At 37.5% G+C, this 21,168-nt stretch overlaps 1 protein-coding gene across 4 annotated transcripts in view; it reads right to left on the reverse strand.

The window, feature by feature from the left end:
- Positions 1 to 21,168, reverse strand: part of Kif16b (kinesin family member 16B) — a 315,616-nt gene that overhangs the window by 240,090 nt on the left and 54,358 nt on the right. For all 4 annotated transcript variants that reach the window (XM_047540972.1, XM_047540973.1, XM_047540971.1 and 1 more), the window contains exons 7-12: positions 19,590 to 19,732; positions 17,988 to 18,156; positions 17,674 to 17,805; positions 16,263 to 16,438; positions 9,841 to 9,906; positions 6,930 to 6,989 (exon numbers count right to left, since the gene is read on the reverse strand). In XM_047540972.1, the coding sequence (XP_047396928.1) occupies positions 6,930 to 6,989; positions 9,841 to 9,906; positions 16,263 to 16,438; positions 17,674 to 17,805; positions 17,988 to 18,156; positions 19,590 to 19,732 (746 nt within the window). The remainder of the gene's footprint in view (positions 1 to 6,929; positions 6,990 to 9,840; positions 9,907 to 16,262; positions 16,439 to 17,673; positions 17,806 to 17,987; positions 18,157 to 19,589; positions 19,733 to 21,168) is intronic.

Here is a 21,168-nt window from a genome sequence, read left to right on the forward strand (position 1 = left end):
ATAATGGCAAAAACTGTGTGTAGGCAACACGTGTGACTGTCTGTCAGAATTCTGAATCACTGAATGCCCCAACAGTTGTTGATGAGGAAACTTATAACCCAAGGCAGAAAGAGATACCTCATCTTAGATCCAAAATATGGGGGAAACCAATATCCATAAATAAAATCCTACCCAAGACCTATCCCCAGTTTCAATTCTTATACCAAAGAGAGCTCAAGATTAAATGGCATTTAAAAAGGAGATTCCATCAAAAAAATAATAAAATCATTGTTTCCCCCAGTTTTGTTTGTAGGTTTTCTATAAACCAAAGGATTCAAAGCCCAGGGAAGCAGGAATCCAGAGAACCACAGGAAACTTGTTCCACAAACCTAACCTGACACGAGCCTGCTGAGCAACAGCCCCAGTTATTAGTACTACTTCCAAATGCATTACGTTCCCAACACACATCCTCTGCACAAAATGGAAAACTGAAGACAGCAAGGGAAAAAAATCTTTTACAGGTTGCTATAATCTTCCACAGACAAAAAGTTCAGCTGACTGATTCTATCATAAAACAGAAATAAGTTGGTTGATAGCATGCCTCTCCATGAAATTTAAACTCAGAAAATCTTAAGCCAGGAAAGGATTCCAATTTCATTTTATTATAGTTCTTGTTAGTTAAAAGACTCTGAGAGTAAAAGGTTCTCTTCTATCAAAGTGTTATCCATTCCTGTTGTAGGCTTGTAGTACCCTGCCTTTCTATTTTCCCAGAGAAGGAATACCAAAATGCCAGAGTAAATTATCATTTGCATCATGATCCCATCATGATATGAGTTCAAAGATGCTCTGGCCTCCACATTCAGTACAACACACACTAGTTGTTTACAGTGTTGAACATATGTAATAATAACATATAATTAAAATCTGAAGGAAAACAGCTTCAACTTACACTCATCCAAGTAGCTCACTTTCCAAGGAAACCCTTCTCCTTGGATGTCTATGGCCTATGGTACCTGTGTCATTCCTCCCTGGCATGGTCAAAAGCCCAGTGCAGGGCAATAAAAACACAAAACCCAGTCAGATGCTGGAGCAATCCAAGGCTATATTTTCTGCAAGAAAGATAAGCTGTTTCTTAAAAAGTGAGAAGAATAACCAAAGCTGGAGGGAAAAAAACTGCAAGCGCTCACAGGGCTGCAAGCACTACACTGCAGCTCTGCTCTGGACAGACACTCACAGGGGCCATTTTCCCTTCTGTCGCACCATCTGTCAGGTGGCTGCCAGCTTTATGCTACAGTCCTAACCGTCTGTGATTTATTTTGAAGCACAGAGCTCAAGGAGTTCTTTGGAAGTCAGATAACACACCTTGGGCATTTTTCTTTAACCATCTATAAAATGCTGGAACAGAGAAAATGAAATGTGTACAAAGCAGATAAACCAGAAAGAGGCATAAATGTGGCAGTGGCATAAGAGAAAGTGGGAATGGAGATAGAATTTTGGGAGTCTTCCTTTTAAAGGATGATCTGAAAAAATTCATCAGCAATAAAACATTGGGATTTGTAAAAAGCCAAGTGGAAAGGTACATGGGAGGGTTGCTGAGCAGTCTCTTCATACACCACTTCCTACAGTAAGCAATCAGGACAACATTGTGATGATGCCAAATGAGAACCAAGGCAAAGGACCTTAGGAGGCCCTGGATGCCAAGGCTTGTAAGAAGTTGGATTTATCACAACATTAACTTTCCATGTCCCAAGAGAGTCACCACAGCGGAAGACAAATTCAGCCAGGAGGGAAATCACACTGGGACAGCATGCTAAGAGGAGCAGAAAGACTGACACAAAAAGTAAAAAGAGCATATGAACACTCCAAAGCTCGAGGGCTGGTAGCATAGTTAAGAAACCAGATGTGGAGCACAATGGGTACCAGAAAAGGTCTCACCATGAAACCAAAACTACTTCAGTATTTAAACCCAAGGGACTTCAATACAGGGAACTAAATGCTCAGCTAAAGAAAGAACTGGAAATCTATCTGGGACAGGGAGGCCACACACAGAGACAACAGGAGGAAGCCAGTACAATCACTAGGTGAGGGGCAGAGAGAGGGAGATGTTGCAGGAGACTAGGGTTAAGTCATCAGGCAGAACTGTAAGCACCAAGGGTCAATTATTGTTGGCCGGAACTAGGGCCATGGAGAAGAGAGGCACCTGCCACTGAAGATGGTTTATGAGGCCAGTCTCCAATTTCCCAGAGGAAGTTTCATAGGGCCTTGGGAAAGTGCAGCCCATAAGACTCAGTCCCCCACAGCACAGGGCAGAGCAAAAGAAGGGGAAGAATGGATCTGAGAGCAAAGAAGCTCAATGGCTCTACCTTTCCTAGGCATATCTGAGTTAACACTCAAGCCTGACCTTACAGACACATCACCTAGAGACCTTGCTGAAAGGCAGATTCTGACTCAGAAAGTCTGGAGTGGGGACTCAAAAGAGCTTGAGTTCTAAACAGCTCGCAGGTGGTGCTGATACTGCTCATTCAGAAGTCACACTGTGAATAGCCAAGGATCAAACTGATCTATATGAAGGACAGTGCTATTATCTAAAGGAATTTAGACATAATTCTCTCGAGAATAAAAATACGCAATCAAATATGAGATTTTCAAATAGAAATGAAAAAAAAATGGGAGGGATGGTATACACTGAAGCATTACTAGGGCAGAAATGCTCCCCACACAATACTTCATGGTGTTTTGCCTACCAGGTCCCTAAATCTGTATAGTTCAAGATTGTTAGGGCTGAATTGTTTCACCCCAAAATTCATGGTGAAGCTCTAGGCCCTGGTACCTCAGAATGTGACTATATTTATAGACTGGACTGATAAGTAAGTTAAAATTAATTGACTAAGGTGATTAAGTTGAACTGAGGTCATTAGGGTGGGCCATAATCCAGAGTGACTATTGCCATTATAAGAGGTGATTAGGACACAAGAGGGAGACCAGAGATGCAGACATACAAAAGAAAGGCCACATGAGGAAAATAGAGGAGGTAGCCATCTGCAGGCTGAGGAGAGAAGCCTCAGGAGAAACCAACCATGCCAACATTTTGATCTTGCACTTCTAGTCTGAGCAGATTAATACAAAGGTTTTTATTTAATCCTGTAAATTTTCGTTGTGTGCCTGCTCAGTCTGAAGCAGAGCTGTAGGAGCTGGCTCAGAGAATGATGAAGAGATATAGTCCATGGCCAGCTCCTTATCTTTTCTGTGTGTATGTGTCGGCAGCAAGAGGGAGAAACCAATACTGCCTAACTTAGATGATGGTGAGTACTATTCCAGATATAAAACCAGATGCCATAAAAGCACAGAGGAAAGCAAAATTTGTCCTGAGAAGTAGGGGAGAGGAGAGGAGGAGTGATCGGTGGGCCTCAAGGTAGACTCTGACAGAGGCACGAAAAGGCAGAAGCATACCTAGTGACAGAGCAATACTAGCAAAGGCCAAGGGTCTCCAAGAAACCCAATTCCCTACTGCTCTCAGCGACCAGCATGTCACCAAGCAGGGCAGGGGTAAGGATGTAGGGAGAACCATGACAGGACAGATGAAAATGAACAGGAGATCTCTGCCTTCAAGGTTTGACAAGGGAGCATGAACTTCACAAAATGAAGATTAATGAAAATGAGGAAAACAGATTAAGGGGATAGAAAGGGAGATGTTGAGCACAGTAAGAGAATTCTGCCTCCTGGCCTAGGACCTACCTCTTTGAGTAAACACACATGTTCTGCTGTCAACTATTTTCAAAGTAATGCTGAGAATTTTATAATTTCTTACCCTGTTACCTTGGATATAACGAAGAGGTTGCCATCCACCATTATTTCCAAGCTGGGAACTACAATATATGATAGTTACAGATGAGTGATACAGCTCAGTGAATCAGAAAAGAAACTCAGCCTAAGATCCAAGTTCTGAGTTCCATAGATCAAAGCTCAGGTTCTAGCCTCTATTGTCAAGCTGCTCTGCTTAAACAGTCAGCACCTTCTGTAAAAGCACACATGCACCCAGTGGTCTGACTGTCCCTCCACCCTCGTGCACCAAGACTTGGATTTCGCTCATCCAGAACAAGAGAAGCCACAGATTGGATGCAAAAAATAAGGGAACGAAGTTACTCCTTGTTTTTTTTATTGGGGGCCAGGGGTAAATGGGGATTGAACTCAGGAGCACTCAACCACTGAGCCATATCCCCAGCCCTACTTTGTGTTTTATTTAGAGGTAGGGTCTCATTGAGTTGGTTAGTGCCTTGCCATTACTGAGGCTGGCTTTGAACTCACCATCCTCCTGTCTCAGTCTCCTAAATCACTGGGTGCCTGCCACCTCGCCCGACTACTCCTTGCTTTTGAGCATCCAAGAACCAAGGATATAGTGATGTCCAGGGAAATTTAAGGGACCTTCAAGAATAATTCAGACTTAAGGGTGTCTTTACTGAACACACTAAGTTTAGACTCCTCCCGCCTGCATGGGGGGAGGGAAGATCCCTACGTTTCTGAAGCCACTGCAAATGATATATGTTCTCAAGTCTCATAACTGAAACAGGCAATGTAAATATACAGTAAAGATCATTACTACTTATTTGGGATAAATTTCATGCAGTACTATGTATTATGATGAAACACAGCAGAAATATAGGAGAGGATTACACAAGCCACACAGATGTATACCCATGGAATTGAAATCAGTTTCCAAAGAATGTTTTCAATAAAAGCATTCAAGTGGCACTTTTCTTCACCCCAGCCTGCAGGCACAGTCTTCCAATAAGCTATGAAGACAGCCCTTAAAATACCAAAGGTGAGCAGAAAAGGACTATAGATTTAAAGCACAAATACCAGCAGAGAAATCTAAAATGGGCTTGCAAGGTCAAGAGAAGGGGAAATTATGAAATAGCATTTGCCTTCCTCATAACCTTTAACACCTAGCATGTATATTTTTTCCTTCTCATTGGAAAAGTCTTAAAAATAAAGATAACAGATTTATGAAAAATGAGATTGGAAGTGAAGGAAATTTGCCTTTTGGGCCCAGGATCTCCTTATAAGGAAAAAAAAAAAAAAGTTAAGAAAAATTTCAGAGATTTCATCATTGTGACTCTCAAAATTACTTTTGCAGGGACATTATAAAACTCAGTATACCACTACAGTGAGGGGGGACATGGTTCAGTGGTAGAGCACTTACCTAGCTTGTGCATGGCCCTGAGTTTGAGCTCTAGCAACACACACACACACACACACACAGAAAAAAGAAGAAAACCCTATAGTGTCATGAGAGACACTGAAGCAGTGGCAGCAGATCAAGTTTATATCTTTCAATTTAGTGCTACAGTGCTTTTGGTGTTACTGGGCACTCCATACAACAATGACTTTTCAAATAGCTGACTAGTGATAATTTCTTTCTTCCTTAAATGGAGATATTATTCCTCCCTCCTTGGCAAAGTTCCTGAGGAAACTTACATTATACCATGAAAGTTCAAAAGACTGAGGCTTCAGGGGCTACAGCACATTTTCTTATAGCAGATATAACTTCCCAAAAAATATTGTACCTCTTTGGCAGTATTTATTCCATACCTGGCTAGTCTGAAATGTGAGTAAAGACTTTGTTTGGTTTCACATGCTAAAATCTCTCAACAAACATGGGCTGGGGTGTAACTCAGTGGCAGAGCACTTGCCTAACACAAGCAAAGCCCAGGGTTGATGCCCAGGGCCATGTACATACATACATAAATACATGCATACATCTAACAAAGGAAATGTGGCAGAAGCACAGTATACCTCAAAATAGTACAATATTCTCATCATAATAAGGAGAAAGAAGGAACGTGAACGTGAAAACCCTCACTTGATATAGTACTTTCTGAAACTGGTAAGAAAATCACGGGATCATTGTAACCTGCCGACATTTGGAATTGGGGCACAACCTCTGACCTCATGAGAAACACTTTTATTACCCCTGATCGCCAAGGAGATCTTTAGGAAGCATTATTCTGGCTCTGCTCTTTGAAACAGTTGTTAGATGCAGACAGAACTCAACTGCTAATCCAGGTTATCAAAATTCGCCTCCCTGAACCAGTGATAGGATGCATCATTTTGATGTGATGGGGATCCAAACTAGAGTTCTGCCAAGACAGTCAAACCTCATCCATCTAGACTTGCCAACATTAGATAGAGGTTTCATTCCTGAGACAGTTCTACTTCAACAGACATCAAAACAAACAAACAAAAAACTCAGATTCAACAGCCTCTGAACTGCCTTACCTTGTGCCAAAAGTCAGGCAGATAACATCAAAGCACAAACTTTGAAGCTGAAATCAAAGCTGGTGTTACTGACCTCAATAGATGTCAAAGATTTTATACCCAAGTAAGCAAAAAATGGAAACATAAAGAAACCAGTATTTTGAAGCACCAACCATGAAAAATGGAGGCTATTCCTGACCTCCATATTTGGCCTCTAAGAATTTTCACAGTAAGTCCTGCCAGAAACGCATATTAGTATCACAGTCTAGTCCTTGAGACACATGAAAAACATTTTGATAGGAAATTACCAGTTTAGAAATTTCTGAAATATAGTAATACATGCAAACATATTCTACAATACTGTCAAGGAAAGCATATTTTTAATTTAATATATTGACTTTAGCAAAAGCAGAAAAACAAAGTGCATGCCCTTGAAGAATAAATCAAGTCAAGTAAAAGCAAAGATGTTAAGTATCAACATACTCTGGGCATGTTAAAACATACAGCTTTAATGTCTAATAAACTACTTTTCCATTTCTTTAAAATTAAACCAAACAGTCACTAATTGGCTCAACTAACCTTACTTTAAGCAAAGCACATAATTGCCATGTTTGAGAAGGGGATTAAAAAAAAAAAAAAGGTTTACCTACTTAAACCAACACATTAAGACTAAAACACCTTTTTATAGTCCTTACTTTCAAAATATTTTGGGTTTCATTCCACTTATTTGTCCATTCCTTGGTCAATTCTTGGACCTAAAAAGAAAGTAATTATTTTTTAAAATTAATAAGATTGTTCTTACAGAAAGCTTCCAAATTCTTGTATCTTACACAGATATAAATTATAACTTTTTAAATTAGCTAGCAATTTCTACAAAAGATTAGTCACTAAATATAAATCAAACAAGCTGATCTCATCCTACAACCTACATTATTGCAAAGGAAAAAACTGACAGAAATTGCTGAGTTGCCTAGAATTTTACAATAGTCTTTCATGGTCACTTAACTAAGGTTACTGTGAATTATTAACCAAAATCACAAGTTCAAGGACGACAATGTCCCACTAAATGGGTTAATTTTTCCTGACTATACTTTGGGTCCTAAGAAATAGTAATTTACTTTTCTTTCTAATTAGATGTAGTGATTAAATCACCTTGGATGTTGCAGTTTTCTTTTAGGAGATAATGTACTTTTGTAGCTAATTAATGGGGTTTATAAATCTCATTCTATCTTATTTAAAAAAGGGTGGTTCTTTAATTGACCTCTTAGTAAACGATCTTTCAATAAAAAGCAGCTTCTTTCCACTCAGCTATAACTTTGGGAAGAAAACATTCCCAACTGTTGATCACGGAACAGTTAGAAATTATTTCTCAATGTTAGTGGAAATTTCCTGCTAGTTCCAGAAAAATTTTCAGATGACCCTAATGATTAATTCATAGGAAGCAAAGAGTGATGCCAAAGTTGAGAGGTAGAGAAAAAAATGAATGAAAAATATGTTCTATGGATAGAAATAGACCTGGAATAAAAGAGGGCCTTCAGAAAGCAGAGAGCTGTCCTCTGAGGACCTCTTCCTTTCTGTGCCAGTGTCACTTCTGCCTCTCCTCCTTTCTCCCAGGGCAAACGCCCTACCCACATAAACCTCCTGGTCTTCCCACCAGTGAGCCACCACATTTAACCAGGACAAGTGGATCCATAAAATACATCTGCTTGCACCCTCACTGCTAGAAGGAGTGACGGTGTAAGCAGCCATGAAGTACTACCTGGAAAGGGCATTCACGTCAGTAAACTTAAGGAAAGAAAATGTCATGCTGACGAGAACTGGAAGATCAGGAGTGACGGTTTAACAAGAGAAAACCAAACCTCACCCACCTACAGTCAATCATTCCGTGGCCATTTGTTTTACTCCTCAATTTACCTCAAGTAAGACTGTGGGGGTAACTTTTTTAAAATAATGTTTCATCTTTTACAAGTTATTGGTGACATAATCTATCATTTTCTTGGTGAAAAACAAAAGAAACAGAAGTGGAAGTCTTTCTAGTTTTACTATTTGCTGTTCTCTAAAGCTATGATAAGGCAAGGTTGATTTGTCTGATCCTTCATTGATATCAAGTCCAGACTCACAACAGCAATAAAGTCATGACAGTATTGGGGTATTTTGTTTTGAAAAAACTTTCAGACAATGACATTCTTGGTCTTCTCTTCCTACAGAAGAGGAAAAGTCTGATATGTTGATTTTACTAATTTATACTATCCAGAGTCTCTCATTGGCAATTTACCTGAGAACACAAAGCCTTCGAAACAAATGATTCTGTATTTCACCAACAAATACTCACTGAAGAAAAGTAAACCAATCAATCCTTTCCAAATTCAATCAAGTAATTCTAAACTTAAAAAAAAAAGTTTAAAAAGATGGCTTGGAATTATTTTTTCATTATATTTAAATTGACTAGTCATTTAAAACATTAATAAAAAAATGCAAATGTGTGATATCACCTCTAACAACGTGATCAGGTGATGAGATTTATAGCCAAGCAGATGGCAAACAATTAAAAAAGGTCAGCAAAAAACTCTACAAAGACTTCAAAAATGTTACAAACAATATAGGCAGTCATTTCTGTCACAGCATGTGTATTGCATTCAAATTAAAATGTTTATTGCTTTCTATTAACTTAACAGGTATTCCAGAAAACTATAATTGAGAGACAATTTAAGACTCTAGCCAGACATTTCATAGCATTCAAAATTAGAACCTGAAGCACTAAAATACAAATTTTCATGAGAAAATAGGGATTAAAAAACTAATGTTTGTATACTAATGCTATTATCAGCTTATTAACCAACATAATTACCCAGGGAAGTGTCAACAAGTTCCTAAGTACAACTCAATTTATATCTTCCATATTGTATATTCTTGAGTTTTTACCAACAGAATTCAATTATTTTTTTCTCTGTTTTAATTATTCAGCACCAGGAAGAAAATCCATTTCAAAGATTGTTCTTAAAGTCTGTTTCTCTTCTCCCAGAGGGTGTTATTTTTCAAAACAAAAAATAGCACAGAACAAGGTCAGCCATGAAACTGGTTTTCAAAAAGCACCAACCCACCAGTGTTGGCTGCAGCCTGCTTCACCCCCACAGCAGCTCTCTCTCCTGCTTCCTCACTGCCACTCTCTTCCTGCTTCGACCCTCAGCCAGCTTAACTAAGCAGAGACCTGCTATGTGCTGTACACCTCTGCAGAAATGAAGTAAAGAAATGACCAAAAGCAAAGCAGTGCCCATTGTAAAGCTGTGAGGACCACTGCTGTTTCATCTGTTTCATGAATGGTGAGTTCCCAATCCCTTCACCAGGGACTTCTACCTGCTCAGATTGCCTGAGTGGCCTCTCTGCTTTGTCAGGAGGGCCTGCATGTGAATTTAATCTCAGTTGACCATCATGTGCCACACAAATCCTATTTATTAAATCACAGAGAAGGTATGCAATACATAAAAAGTCACCTATGCATCTTTAAAAATGGTCCTGGGATTGGGCTTGGGGATATAGTGTAAGGAAGAAGGAAAGTAAGTACTAGAAAGCATGAATTTTAAAAGTATAGTGTAAATCATCACTTACTCTTGCTTCATTCTGCTGAAGTTTTTCCTCCATACTTAAAGCTGTAGGGGAGTCTAAGAGGGCAATCTAAAATTTAAACCACAAAAGACATCAGCAATTAATAAACAGGAAAAACATACTAGAAGGATTATTCCAAGAATACAGTAAATGACCAAAAACTTCCACAAAAACCATGAGATAATGGTAAAAAGTAATGCCACACTTACCCCACTCTAAAAAAAAAAAAAAAAAAAAAAGTGTCATTTATCACCAAAACTCTAATCCAAGGGACACATATCTCATAATAACCAAAGCCATGGCACCCTGGCTTCTGAGACTCATGCATGTTGAAATATGCAACCAAAACTTATTTATTTTCACTATTATATAGTATTCGATGTATGGCATGGCTACACTACAATCTCTAGTCATTTCCTTATCTATGTTGCAGAAGTGTGAAGATTGACAAGAGAATATAAACATGAAAATCAGGTTTGAACTGGCGGGGGAGGGGGCAAATAGAGACAGGAGAGAAAAATGGAACCAGGCTGGAGCTTCAGTTGCTCTCCTAACAAGTCAGTTGTGACCTAAGTGATAGGAACACAGTGCTCCCTGTTCCGTTTATCTTTCTTACTGCTTAAGATGTCACAGGAAGGGAATCTCTTGCCCCATCCATCCACAATCACTTTTCTCAATTTAGTATGAAAATGTAGTTTACTCTGGTCATATGAAAGCCTGTTTTGTTGTGTTTTCTTATTTAGTTAGTTAGTTAGTTAGTTAGTTATTAATTAGGGGCACTTAACCACTGAGTCACAACCCCACCCTATTTTTATTTTTATTTTGAGACATGGTCTGGCTAATTTGCTGAGACTGGCTTTGAACTTAATATTCTCCAGCAGCAGCATGTGCCACTGAGCCCATCATTTTTTAACAATTCCAATTTCATTGTATAGTATTCTACTGTACAAACATTCTATAACTTAAATAAGTACCCTCCTATTAACGTAAATTCCATTTTTTCTAATCTTTTGCTTTGCCAGCAATGCTACAATAACTACCCTTATACCAACTACCTAAGGTATACGTGGTTGTATCACCAGAACAAATTCCTAGCACGGGGAATCTGTAAGTCATCTATATGTATGATTTTTTTTTTTGGGGGGGGGGGATACTAGCTGTCTGATTCTTCAATTGGCAAGCTGTCCTCTCCAGTCTCCAACAGGTTTTCACAACTATTTTCTTTTCAATTTCTATTCAAACAAACAAAAACACTCCCAAGGAGGCCTTAGACTCTGTCAAACATTCAGTGTAACAAGACTACTGTGGGCCACACTTGGCATCTGTGTACTCAACAATACGCAGAATGAGCAGGGGAACCCAGGTGTTTGTCTTGATGAGCTACATCCTTATGACAGTCTCTGCAGAGCTGTCCAGAAGCAGTTGTCTTTGACCCTTTGAACTACCTGCTCACATGTGAGGGGTGGTTATTCACATGGATGTGTGTGGTGCATACAGTAGTTTAAAAGTTATACACCACAGGACCCAGTATCCCCTGTGACTAAGTCACAGATACGTCCTCCAGGGTTCTGACAAGGGACACATCCAGTGAACAGGAGTCACTGCCCCCAGGGAAATCCAAAGCTAAGGCTTTTCATCTGTCATTTACATGTTACTCTAATTCTGATAAAATTCACCAATATGGAGTCTTAATCATTAGAGAGAGACCCACCTTATAAAGCTGGGATCCCACTTTAATCAGATTGACAGAGAATGAGGTCAGAAAGTTAACCTATCAAATTTGTCCTCCAAATCTGAAGGAAACAGAAGCTTTATTAACATGTTACTACAAAGTGTCAGTTGCACATAACAGGTTGTCTTATATACAGAAGGTACTTCATTAAATACCTTTCATTGAAGAAATTAATTGAAAGACATTACCAAGACTGTTTTGTTTATACAGGGTTGACAATTTTTTTAAAAATTAGCCCTTTATAACAAGGCCAATTTTATAGAATCTACCATTGGACGTTTTTATCTATAACCAAAGCTGAAACATTTCTAATTCATCATCAGCTTAGTAAATAATCACTGACTAAATGATATGCCTCAAAAGCAATTATGACCAAAAGCTCTTTTAGAAAATATGTATTTTCCAATTTTTTATATATTTTGAAGCATATGTAAAGGAAGACTACTTAAGTTCTTTCAAAAGAAAAAACTAATAAACATAAGCCACTGTCGATTCTTTGCAAGTATCTATTTAGAAGAAAAATGTTCAGGTTAAATAATATTCAGATTAAATTCATGTGCTGTTAAACCAAGAGTAATACCATCTCAAAATTACAGCAATATTACCTCTCTCAACAGCATAAATAAAGCACCTCTTGCCTCCCACTCTTGCTGATGCACTGCACAATCAACTGCACTCGTTGTAATGAACACATTTTTTGTATGTTTCAGGAAACTACTGGAAACTTTTTTTTCCCCTATGAATTGTGCTCACATTCTTTCTTCACTTTTCTGTTAGGTTGTTTAATATCTATTGTTTAATAGATAACCTTTCATAATAAAGAAATCAGTCATTTGTTGCATGAGTTGCGACATTTTTCCTGGTTTGTACCACATTGACTAGAGGAAATCTTCATGCTATTATGTACATATGCCACATCCTCACTTTTACCTCACTTTTACCTACCTGAGCTCTCAGAGAATGAGAAAGAAGAGTTCGAGTTTTCTTTGGCAAATGTGTGTCACTCTTGCCTGCTATTTCCCAATAGTTTGGTTTTTTTCCCCCCCTTAGGAAAGTTGATGTCCTATTTTATTTTAATTGAGAACTGCACTCCTTGTCATGATAAAGTGTTGCTCATACACAGTTTTGAAGTTCATATACACTGTTTCCCCATTGCTTTCTTTCTCTTTGAATTAACTGGTAAGACTTTGCCTGTTATTTTGTTGTATTTTATTTTATTTCCAGTACTAGGGAACCCAGTGCTTTATCACTAAGCCAAATCCCCAGTCCCTTTTTATTTTTTATTTTGAGACAGGGTCTCACTAAATTTCTTAGGGCCCTGCTAAGTTGCTGAGGCCAGCTTTGAACTTGTGATCTGCCTGCCTCAGTCTTGCAAGTCACTGGGATTACAGGCATGCACTACCTGGCCCTTTGCCTGTTCTTATACCAACATATAACTGAGTTCTTTTTTGTGACCCTATCTCAGATGTATCAATCTTAAAAGTTCTACATAATGATAATACTTCTATTATTGAAAATTTATCATTGGTCCCAGTTACAAAAATGAGCAATTTGTGGTACTTCCATCTTCTCTTCCCCACCACCTTCTTTGCTGCTTCACTTCTGTTATTTCATTTCTATATTGTTTAATTTACTTGTTTTCAAATATATTCAAGAGAGATGAGGAAGTCAAGAGACATTCTGTCTCTGCCAAATTAAAAGCAGAAATACCTAAAAATATGTCTCAATATAATAAAAGAGAGCAAACACTGCACAAGAAAGGATATCCGATGTCTATCTTCATTACTAATCATCTGAGAAGTACAAAAGTAAGATCATTCTGTGATACTGGTATATATCCATCAGAATGGTTGCAATGAAAAATGACAATAACAAATGCTGGCAAGATCTATAGCAATTAAAACTGCCACTTTCATATACTTATGGTGGAGCATAAATTAGTATAACCATTTTTAAAGACTGTTTGGCAGTATCTACTTATCTACTAAATCTGAACATATGTATACCTTTTGACCACTAACTACTCTTACAATAAAGCTCACAGTAATGCAATTGTATATTCACTAAAAAAAAACATGTAGAAGAAAGTCCAGGGCAGCACTAATAGCCCTGAACAGGAAACTCCCCAAATGCCTATGAAAAGTAGAACTGATAAGTGAATCAGGACATATTTGTATGATGGAACACAAAATAGCAATGAGAGTATGGGGATCCACCCATATCCAACTGCATGGATGAATCTCACAAACCCAGTGTTGAATGAAAAGGTCAGATCAAGAGACTATATGCTGAATGATCCCATTTATATAAAGCATGTAAAAAGACAAAACCAAAATCTGTGACTCTATAACTCAGGAAAGTGGCTACCCTAGAGAGGAAAGGCAGGCAGCTCCTGGAAAGGAGCATTATGGGTGACTCTTAGGATGCTGGTGATGTTGTTTCTAGGGTGGGTGCAGATTAGAAGGGTGATGGATGAATTGAGTTTGTCAAAATTCAGAGACTATATAAATATATATTGGACATGTATATTTTTTATACATATGTAATATTTCAATAAAAATTTCATATATGTACATAAAACTACCACAATGTAGTAGGTGAAGCAAATACAATACATTCCAGAGCTTATTATTTTATAAAATTTTACTTTTATAACTGATATGTGACATTTGCAATGGCAAATACATAAAATTATTAAAAGTAGGAGCTGATTTTTACTTAGTTGCACTTAAATAAATAACCCTAGAAACAGAACTTTTATTTCAGTAATATACTTAGTGAACCATGGCAGTACTTGCAATAGAATACTAGAAATAGAAAAATGTCCTCAGAAAGATTGAAACAGAGATATTTAATGGTTATTTAAGAATGCCTGCTTATTTTATTAAACATTATAATTTAATTAATTTAGAATAAGCCTGTATTGTCTCACAGTAATTTATAACTTCAGGGTATGATAAATAACTTTAAATTAGTCTACTATTTCTGAAGTAATTTATATAATAAATTTATCACAGAATTTATCCTCAATGTGATATAAAAGAGACCATTCCATCAATTCCATCCTCAGTCCCAAAATAACAGTAACAAAAATATTCCCTTATGTACACCAGTAGTTAAAGGGGGAGGGGGAGGCATGAACTGTACAGCACCACTTTGGCATATTAAAACCTCTTAAAACATTCCTTAGAGAATGTGTGAATGTTTTAAAATATTCAACTTTTTTTGTCTGTGTAAAAAGGAAAATCTCTGCTTTTTATCCCTTCATTCTCTTAAATGATTAAGTACAAGAAGTTGCATCTAGAATTTTCCAAATACTTTCCTTGACATAAAATACTTTGATCCTATCAAATCACCTTTAAATGCTTACTTGAGATGAATAATGCTTTTAAAACACTGAAGAAGTATCCCAGTAACAAAGTATATGAGTAAAAATGACTGCTGTGGCTCAGGTAGTAAGTTTTTACATCACACCCAGCTATACCATTCATTCTGACTACTTCCTTTCACACACGAATCTCACATCACAAAGTAAAATGTACATGGAGATATTTTTAAACACAATGAATGATTCCTATCTGATTAATCAGGTGGGAAAGGGCTGTCAGGTGTGTTTCAGAACATAGGAAGCGCAGTGAGGTTTTCTATCCTGTCGGTATTTTCATAAATCAAACTATTTATGGGGTGTCAAGAGCTTCAAGTGCCATATGTTCCTACATGGAAAACACTGCTCTAGAGACCACTTTGCAGTTAAAGAAAAGTATTTCTTTTAATGATGTACTTAAGACACACATTCAGGGGTTAAGAAAACGAGATGAAATGTATCTTTATTTCTAACTCCAGTATAACTTCAATAATTTAAAATGCTATCCTTGATTTTTTTTCAAGGAGGGCCTTTCTTCCCAGCAGTATCAAAGCTTACGTGAACTTAACTCACCATTCATCACAGAATGTAACTCTGTATGTTTGTGCTTTGCAGACTCTAAGAAAGTTTGCTATAAAAATACAAAAGAGGGGCTGGGGAGATAGCTCAGTGGGTAGAGTGCTTGCCTTATAAGCACAAGGCCCTGGGTTCGATCCCCAACACCCAAAAAAAAAAAAAAAAAAAAAAAAAAAATACAAAAGAATAAGGCTGCTTCACTAGAAACCCAAAAGATCCTAAAGTTAGGCCATTTCAACAATTGAGAAAGACCCCAGGGACAGCAATGCATCCAGGTGACAGGTATAATGTCACATGTGTCAGTGAATCACCATAACCAGCTCTGTGATGGGCGATAAAAAATAGAGATTGCAGAAAGGTGTTCAAACAAGTCTTTCATTCTGCTCAAATACATTTTAAAGTCATAAAATGCATGGGTAGAATTTTAAATATTACTCTACGCATCTCAATTTCTTTCCACTAATGGAGATTATGCCGCTAATCCTATTGCATGCTAAATTTCCATCCATAATTGATAACTATTAGATAGTTAATCATTTCAGGTTTAGTAGATAAAATCTTGCACACGGAGCACATAACGAATGCAAAGGCCAATAGGAGGTTGATGTAAAGGAGAGACTGGCTAACTCATTCGAAGCTTTACTTAGCACTTATTTACTCAAATCAATACTGTGAGATAATTGTCTCATTAAGATCTAGAAATAGATGCCATTACTCAAAGAAAATTATCCATAAATCTCAGAAAAACCCAACCTGATTCCCTTGAGCAAGCAGTGTTTTCAGTCTGGCTATTTCAGCTCGCAGCTCACGGATGAGTTTGACGTTGGCATCCTCATTAATGGTAGGCTTGTTGATGATGTTTTTGGCTCTATTTGCATAGCGAAGAGTACTTAGGGTTTCTCCGTAATTGACATCAGCAGGTGAAATAGCTGTGAAGAATGAATTCAAAAAATAATTTATCTAGCACTCCGTGTTTCATTTAACACAAAGTTGGTTTGTAATTTAAAAGTCAGATTAACCCCAGGTCATTGGATAGACTAAATATTCATTGCCATAGTAATGAATATTAAAAATTATCTAAGATTTATAGGAAAGGGTGTTCACTACACCAAATTAAATGTCATTTTGCTCTTCTCAGTCCAAAATCAGCCATCTAACCAAGTTTAAAATAGTATATGAGACACCCCAGCATAGTTAAGGCAGTTGAAAATACAAGAAGAGGATTTCAATACTCTTTGAACTTCTCAACATTAAGCAAGAATTAAAACACTTTAAATATTTCTGGCCAAGTCCACTATCTGGAAAAATCTACTAGAGCATGACAATTTTTAAAAAGTCAGTAGACTAGTTAATTCTCTTTCTGGAAACTTTGGTTAATCCCAACCCACCCCCATCAAACTTTAAGGTCAGGGTGCTTATACAATTACATGGAGTTATACAACCAGGGAAGATCCCTTGCCTCTGCAGTTAGTGCTTGGCAAGGGGTAGGGTAAGGGACATGAGGAGAGGAAAGAAAGGAGAGAGAGAGAGGGAGGGGGAGAAGAATATGGAGTTAGGAGGAAAACAGTTCTTGAGTTCTCTTCAATGACTATTCCCTCTTTCTATGTATTTTTCTCTATTCTGCTTTCAGTTAATTAGCCAAAATAAATAAAGTCTCTTTATTTTTATCATTATTTGTCATATTGGGAATTTTTTTCTCTCAATTTTCAATATTAAATTCTACACCTACTGTTTTAAATAGAAAAACAAAGTTGGGTTATTTTTTCCATTGTAAAAAATGATTTTCTCCTGTGAGTTAATGAAGTTAAAGTTTCTGCCTTGTATTTTAAGCAAAGAGAAGCTAAGGGTCTCTCTGCATGATATCTCAACTTTCATAAGGAAGTCAGGCTACATAACAGTTAATACTATAAGACTACATGGTAGACATAGTAGGTGACTTTCAAGATTGAAAAACCATTACTTTTTGTTATAATTTTTTTTAATTTTTTTAATTTGTTCTATTTAGTTATGGCAGCAGAATGCATTTTTTTCACTGTACATAAATGGAGTACTACTTTTAAGATATAAAAGGTGCTATACTCTAATAAGACATTTCCAACTTAAATATTTACAGTTCATTCACAGAAAACACTGGATGTTTAGGAAAATAACTGAAAACTCTTACTAGCAATCATGATGGTTTTAGAGTTTCCTCCAAGGCTATCTTTCAACAACCAAGTCAAAACAGAATCCCTGTAAGGCACAAAAACTTGCTTCTTCTTTACAAGAGAGTTTGCAGCATCCTGAGATAAATCGGCTGTAGGGAGGAAGGAAAGAAGGGCAAAGAAAGGATAATTACTAAAGTAGTTTTTCCTCTAATTTTGCTTCAAAAACCCTTGAAGATGTTGCCTCTGTTTAGAAGACAAACATGAAGCATAACTGCTTTGTGCTAAGACAGTATCACAAGAAAAAAGAGGCAAATGGCGAGCATAAACCTACCTAAGGCAGAAATGACGTTTCCCAGAGTCACGAGAGATTTGTTAATATTCCCCCCTTCCTTGAGCCTGACCCCAGTGGCACCAGTGGCATCTGCGCGCTCGCTTCCAGCAAGATCGACTAAGTGGATCTTACTCACGGTTTCACATGGCATTTCAGAATCAAATTTTGCCTGTGGTAAAATATGAAAGTAAAATTGGAGAGATACAAAGGGCCCTGATGTTGTTTGTGATACAAATTCTAATTATTTCCCACTCCTCACTGAGACCTCTCAGGGTAGATATTTTTTCATTTTGTTGTTTTATTATTGCCAAAATTCAATTCCATACATGAGAAGTCTACCATATGTGATTCTTTAGCCTGCTGGAGAACCATCCCATTTCTCAAATCACTGTCATTCTCAACAGAGCCCCACTGAATCAGAGTGTGGCAGAATATGAAAGTAGGCCCTAAGGGGCACTCAAGGAAAAAAGTAAGTAAACAAATAATTAGCCTTATTCTCCTCTACAATCTGCAGCATTTCAAGCACAAAAGCTCTGAAAAATATGACAAAGGAAGACAATTATGCAAAAAATAATTTGATCATTATTTGATAAATATTGTTTCACAATCTTTAATATGAAATATTAATACTATATTCCTGGCTTAATTTGACCAAAACTTAATCTTTCCAAACACTTTATGCTTTACATTTTGAACCAAAATGCAAATCAAAACTTTGGATAGAAATGTAAACCAGATAACCATAACCCTAACTAATCAGATATCAGGAAAAAAACTAGTAAACTACTATAAATCGAAGCAAGGGTCTAAGAAAAGGTAAAGGTGTGCAGAAAGTAAGGAGAGTATTCTGATTAATCTCAGAGAATTTTTTCATTTTGCTGCTCTCTGATCCCCCTCATTAATAAAACGCTGCCTTTGTTTCTGACATATTCAACTCAACAGAGGTGAAGACATCACCAAACTTCCAACATATTCTTAAGCCCTGAGAGAACCCTGTATTTTTTGATTCAGGTGTTCTGCTGGCCTCAGTATTAAACTATATACTTACAATCATTTCCACACATTTAAGAGCTCTCCATCACTTGATCATAATGAATTCTTACATTAGGACGTATAAACATTTGCTGTCCTTTAATATCATTCTAATAATCATAATCAACACTGTAGGGTGAGCACCATGGAGTGATAATGCACTACACTCACTCACCTTGGTCTCCCACTGGTTTGGCTCTGGCTCACAATCCATTATCTCCCACACAGCTCAAAACAATGAAAACTTTTGCTTAATTAGGCACAGAGTAAGGTGTTCTTTTTTTGTTTTGTTTTTGGGGTTTTGTTGGTTTTTGCTTTGGTCTAGAACATGGTGGAAACCCACTAAATATTTCTTAAGGGTACACATCAGGACATTTTAAATTACTGTGATTGTAACCATGGAGAAACTCAGTGCACAGCACATGTTCACCTTGAATTAACAAGAAAATGACAGTCAGTCACCTTTGCTTGCTGCTGTTCCTGGATTAACAATGATCAGTCCTCAGCTGGTGCTAATTAGCAAGTAAAGACCTCAGGGATAGAGCCAGCAGGCCCCACAGCTGCCCTTACCTGAGTGAACTTGATGGTGAAAATGGCATGAGACCTGCTACTGACATCATTCATCCCAGTTGCTGCTGTGGTACGATTGATATTTCCTGCCTCCATCAGTTCTTCCACATCACCATAATTCTGTACTAAATGCTTGGATAAATCTGGGGGAAAAAGAGGGAGATGAAGAAATCCCATTATATAGTAACTGAAAAACTTTTCCTGTATGAAATAATGCCTGTCTACAAATTTGCTGACCTATCTGAAGACCTTACCAGTTTCTAAAGTTTGGTGGTATATAATGCACTCAGGAGCTGGACAAGTTGGTTAGTCTCACTGGGCCTCAGTTACCCCATCTTATAATGTATACCTATTACATAGGGTATTTAGGATAAATGTTAGCTACTGACATTAACCTCTTAGCATTAGTACAGCACAAATAAGAAAAATGTAAAAGCACTATCTTCATGTAAAACCTGAGCATTTTTGAAGCCTTTAAAATACGTGTGTGTGTGTGTGTGTGTGTGTGTATGTGTGTACACGCGCGCATGCATGTGTGAGGATTTGAAGGAGGGTAACATTCATACACTTCCAAAGTGAAAGGCTATACATGTAGGGCGCCCCTACTCCTCTCCTGTAGTTCTCCTTCCTTTTCTCCTACCAGTACCTCCATACCCTTCCAGAAATAGTCCATAGGTGTACAGGTGTTCAGGCAAGTGTGTGTGTGTGTGTGTGTGTGTGTGTGTGTGTGTGTGAATAAAACCACTTTCCCCCACTTCATACAAATGGGAGCATGCCTGACTGGGGGTGTAGCTCAGTGGTAGACCTTGCACTTGGCATGCATGAGGCCCTGGGTTCAACCCAAAGCAAGTCACAAAAACAAAAAAAGAAAGAAAATTGCATACCATAAATATTATTTTGCACCCTGTTTTTCTTAATGTAATGATGTATGATATATTAAAGAATATTCTGAGGCTGGAGTTATAGCTAAGTAATAGTGTGTTGCCTAGCATGTACAAGGCCCTGGATTTGATCCCCAGAACCTCAAAATCAATGCGTATCTTAAATACTATTTTGCAACCTGCATTTTTTAATGTAACGATACATTAAAGCATAGTCTGAGGCTGGGGGTGTATCTCAATGATACAGTGTCTGCCCAGCATGTGCAGGCCTTAGGGTTGATCCCCACAACTGCAAAAAAAAAAAAAAAAAAAAAGAAAGAGCAAGCAATATTCTGTATCAGTTAAGGAGATTTGTCATTCATTTTTAAGGACACAGAGCATTCGCTGAATATATGTACTGTAACCAATATAACCAATCTCCTATTGAGACTATGGAGATTGTTTACATATTGTGTTTGATTACAAATAATGTGGCTACAAATAATCTCATACATAGGTCTTTTCAAATGTGTGGGAATGTTTCCACAGAATAAATTCTTAGGAGATGGAATTGCTAAAACAAAGGACATTTGAAATTTTGATATATTTTGTAAAATTGTCCTCCACAAAGGGCAATTTACACCTAACAGTGGCAATGTATAAAAGTGCTGTCTTCCGATACCCTCCCAACATTCTTATCAGACTCATTTACATCTGCC

This window comes from Sciurus carolinensis, chromosome 2 (genome assembly GCF_902686445.1).
Source record: "Sciurus carolinensis chromosome 2, mSciCar1.2, whole genome shotgun sequence".
Lineage (NCBI taxonomy): Eukaryota > Metazoa > Chordata > Mammalia > Rodentia > Sciuridae > Sciurus > Sciurus carolinensis.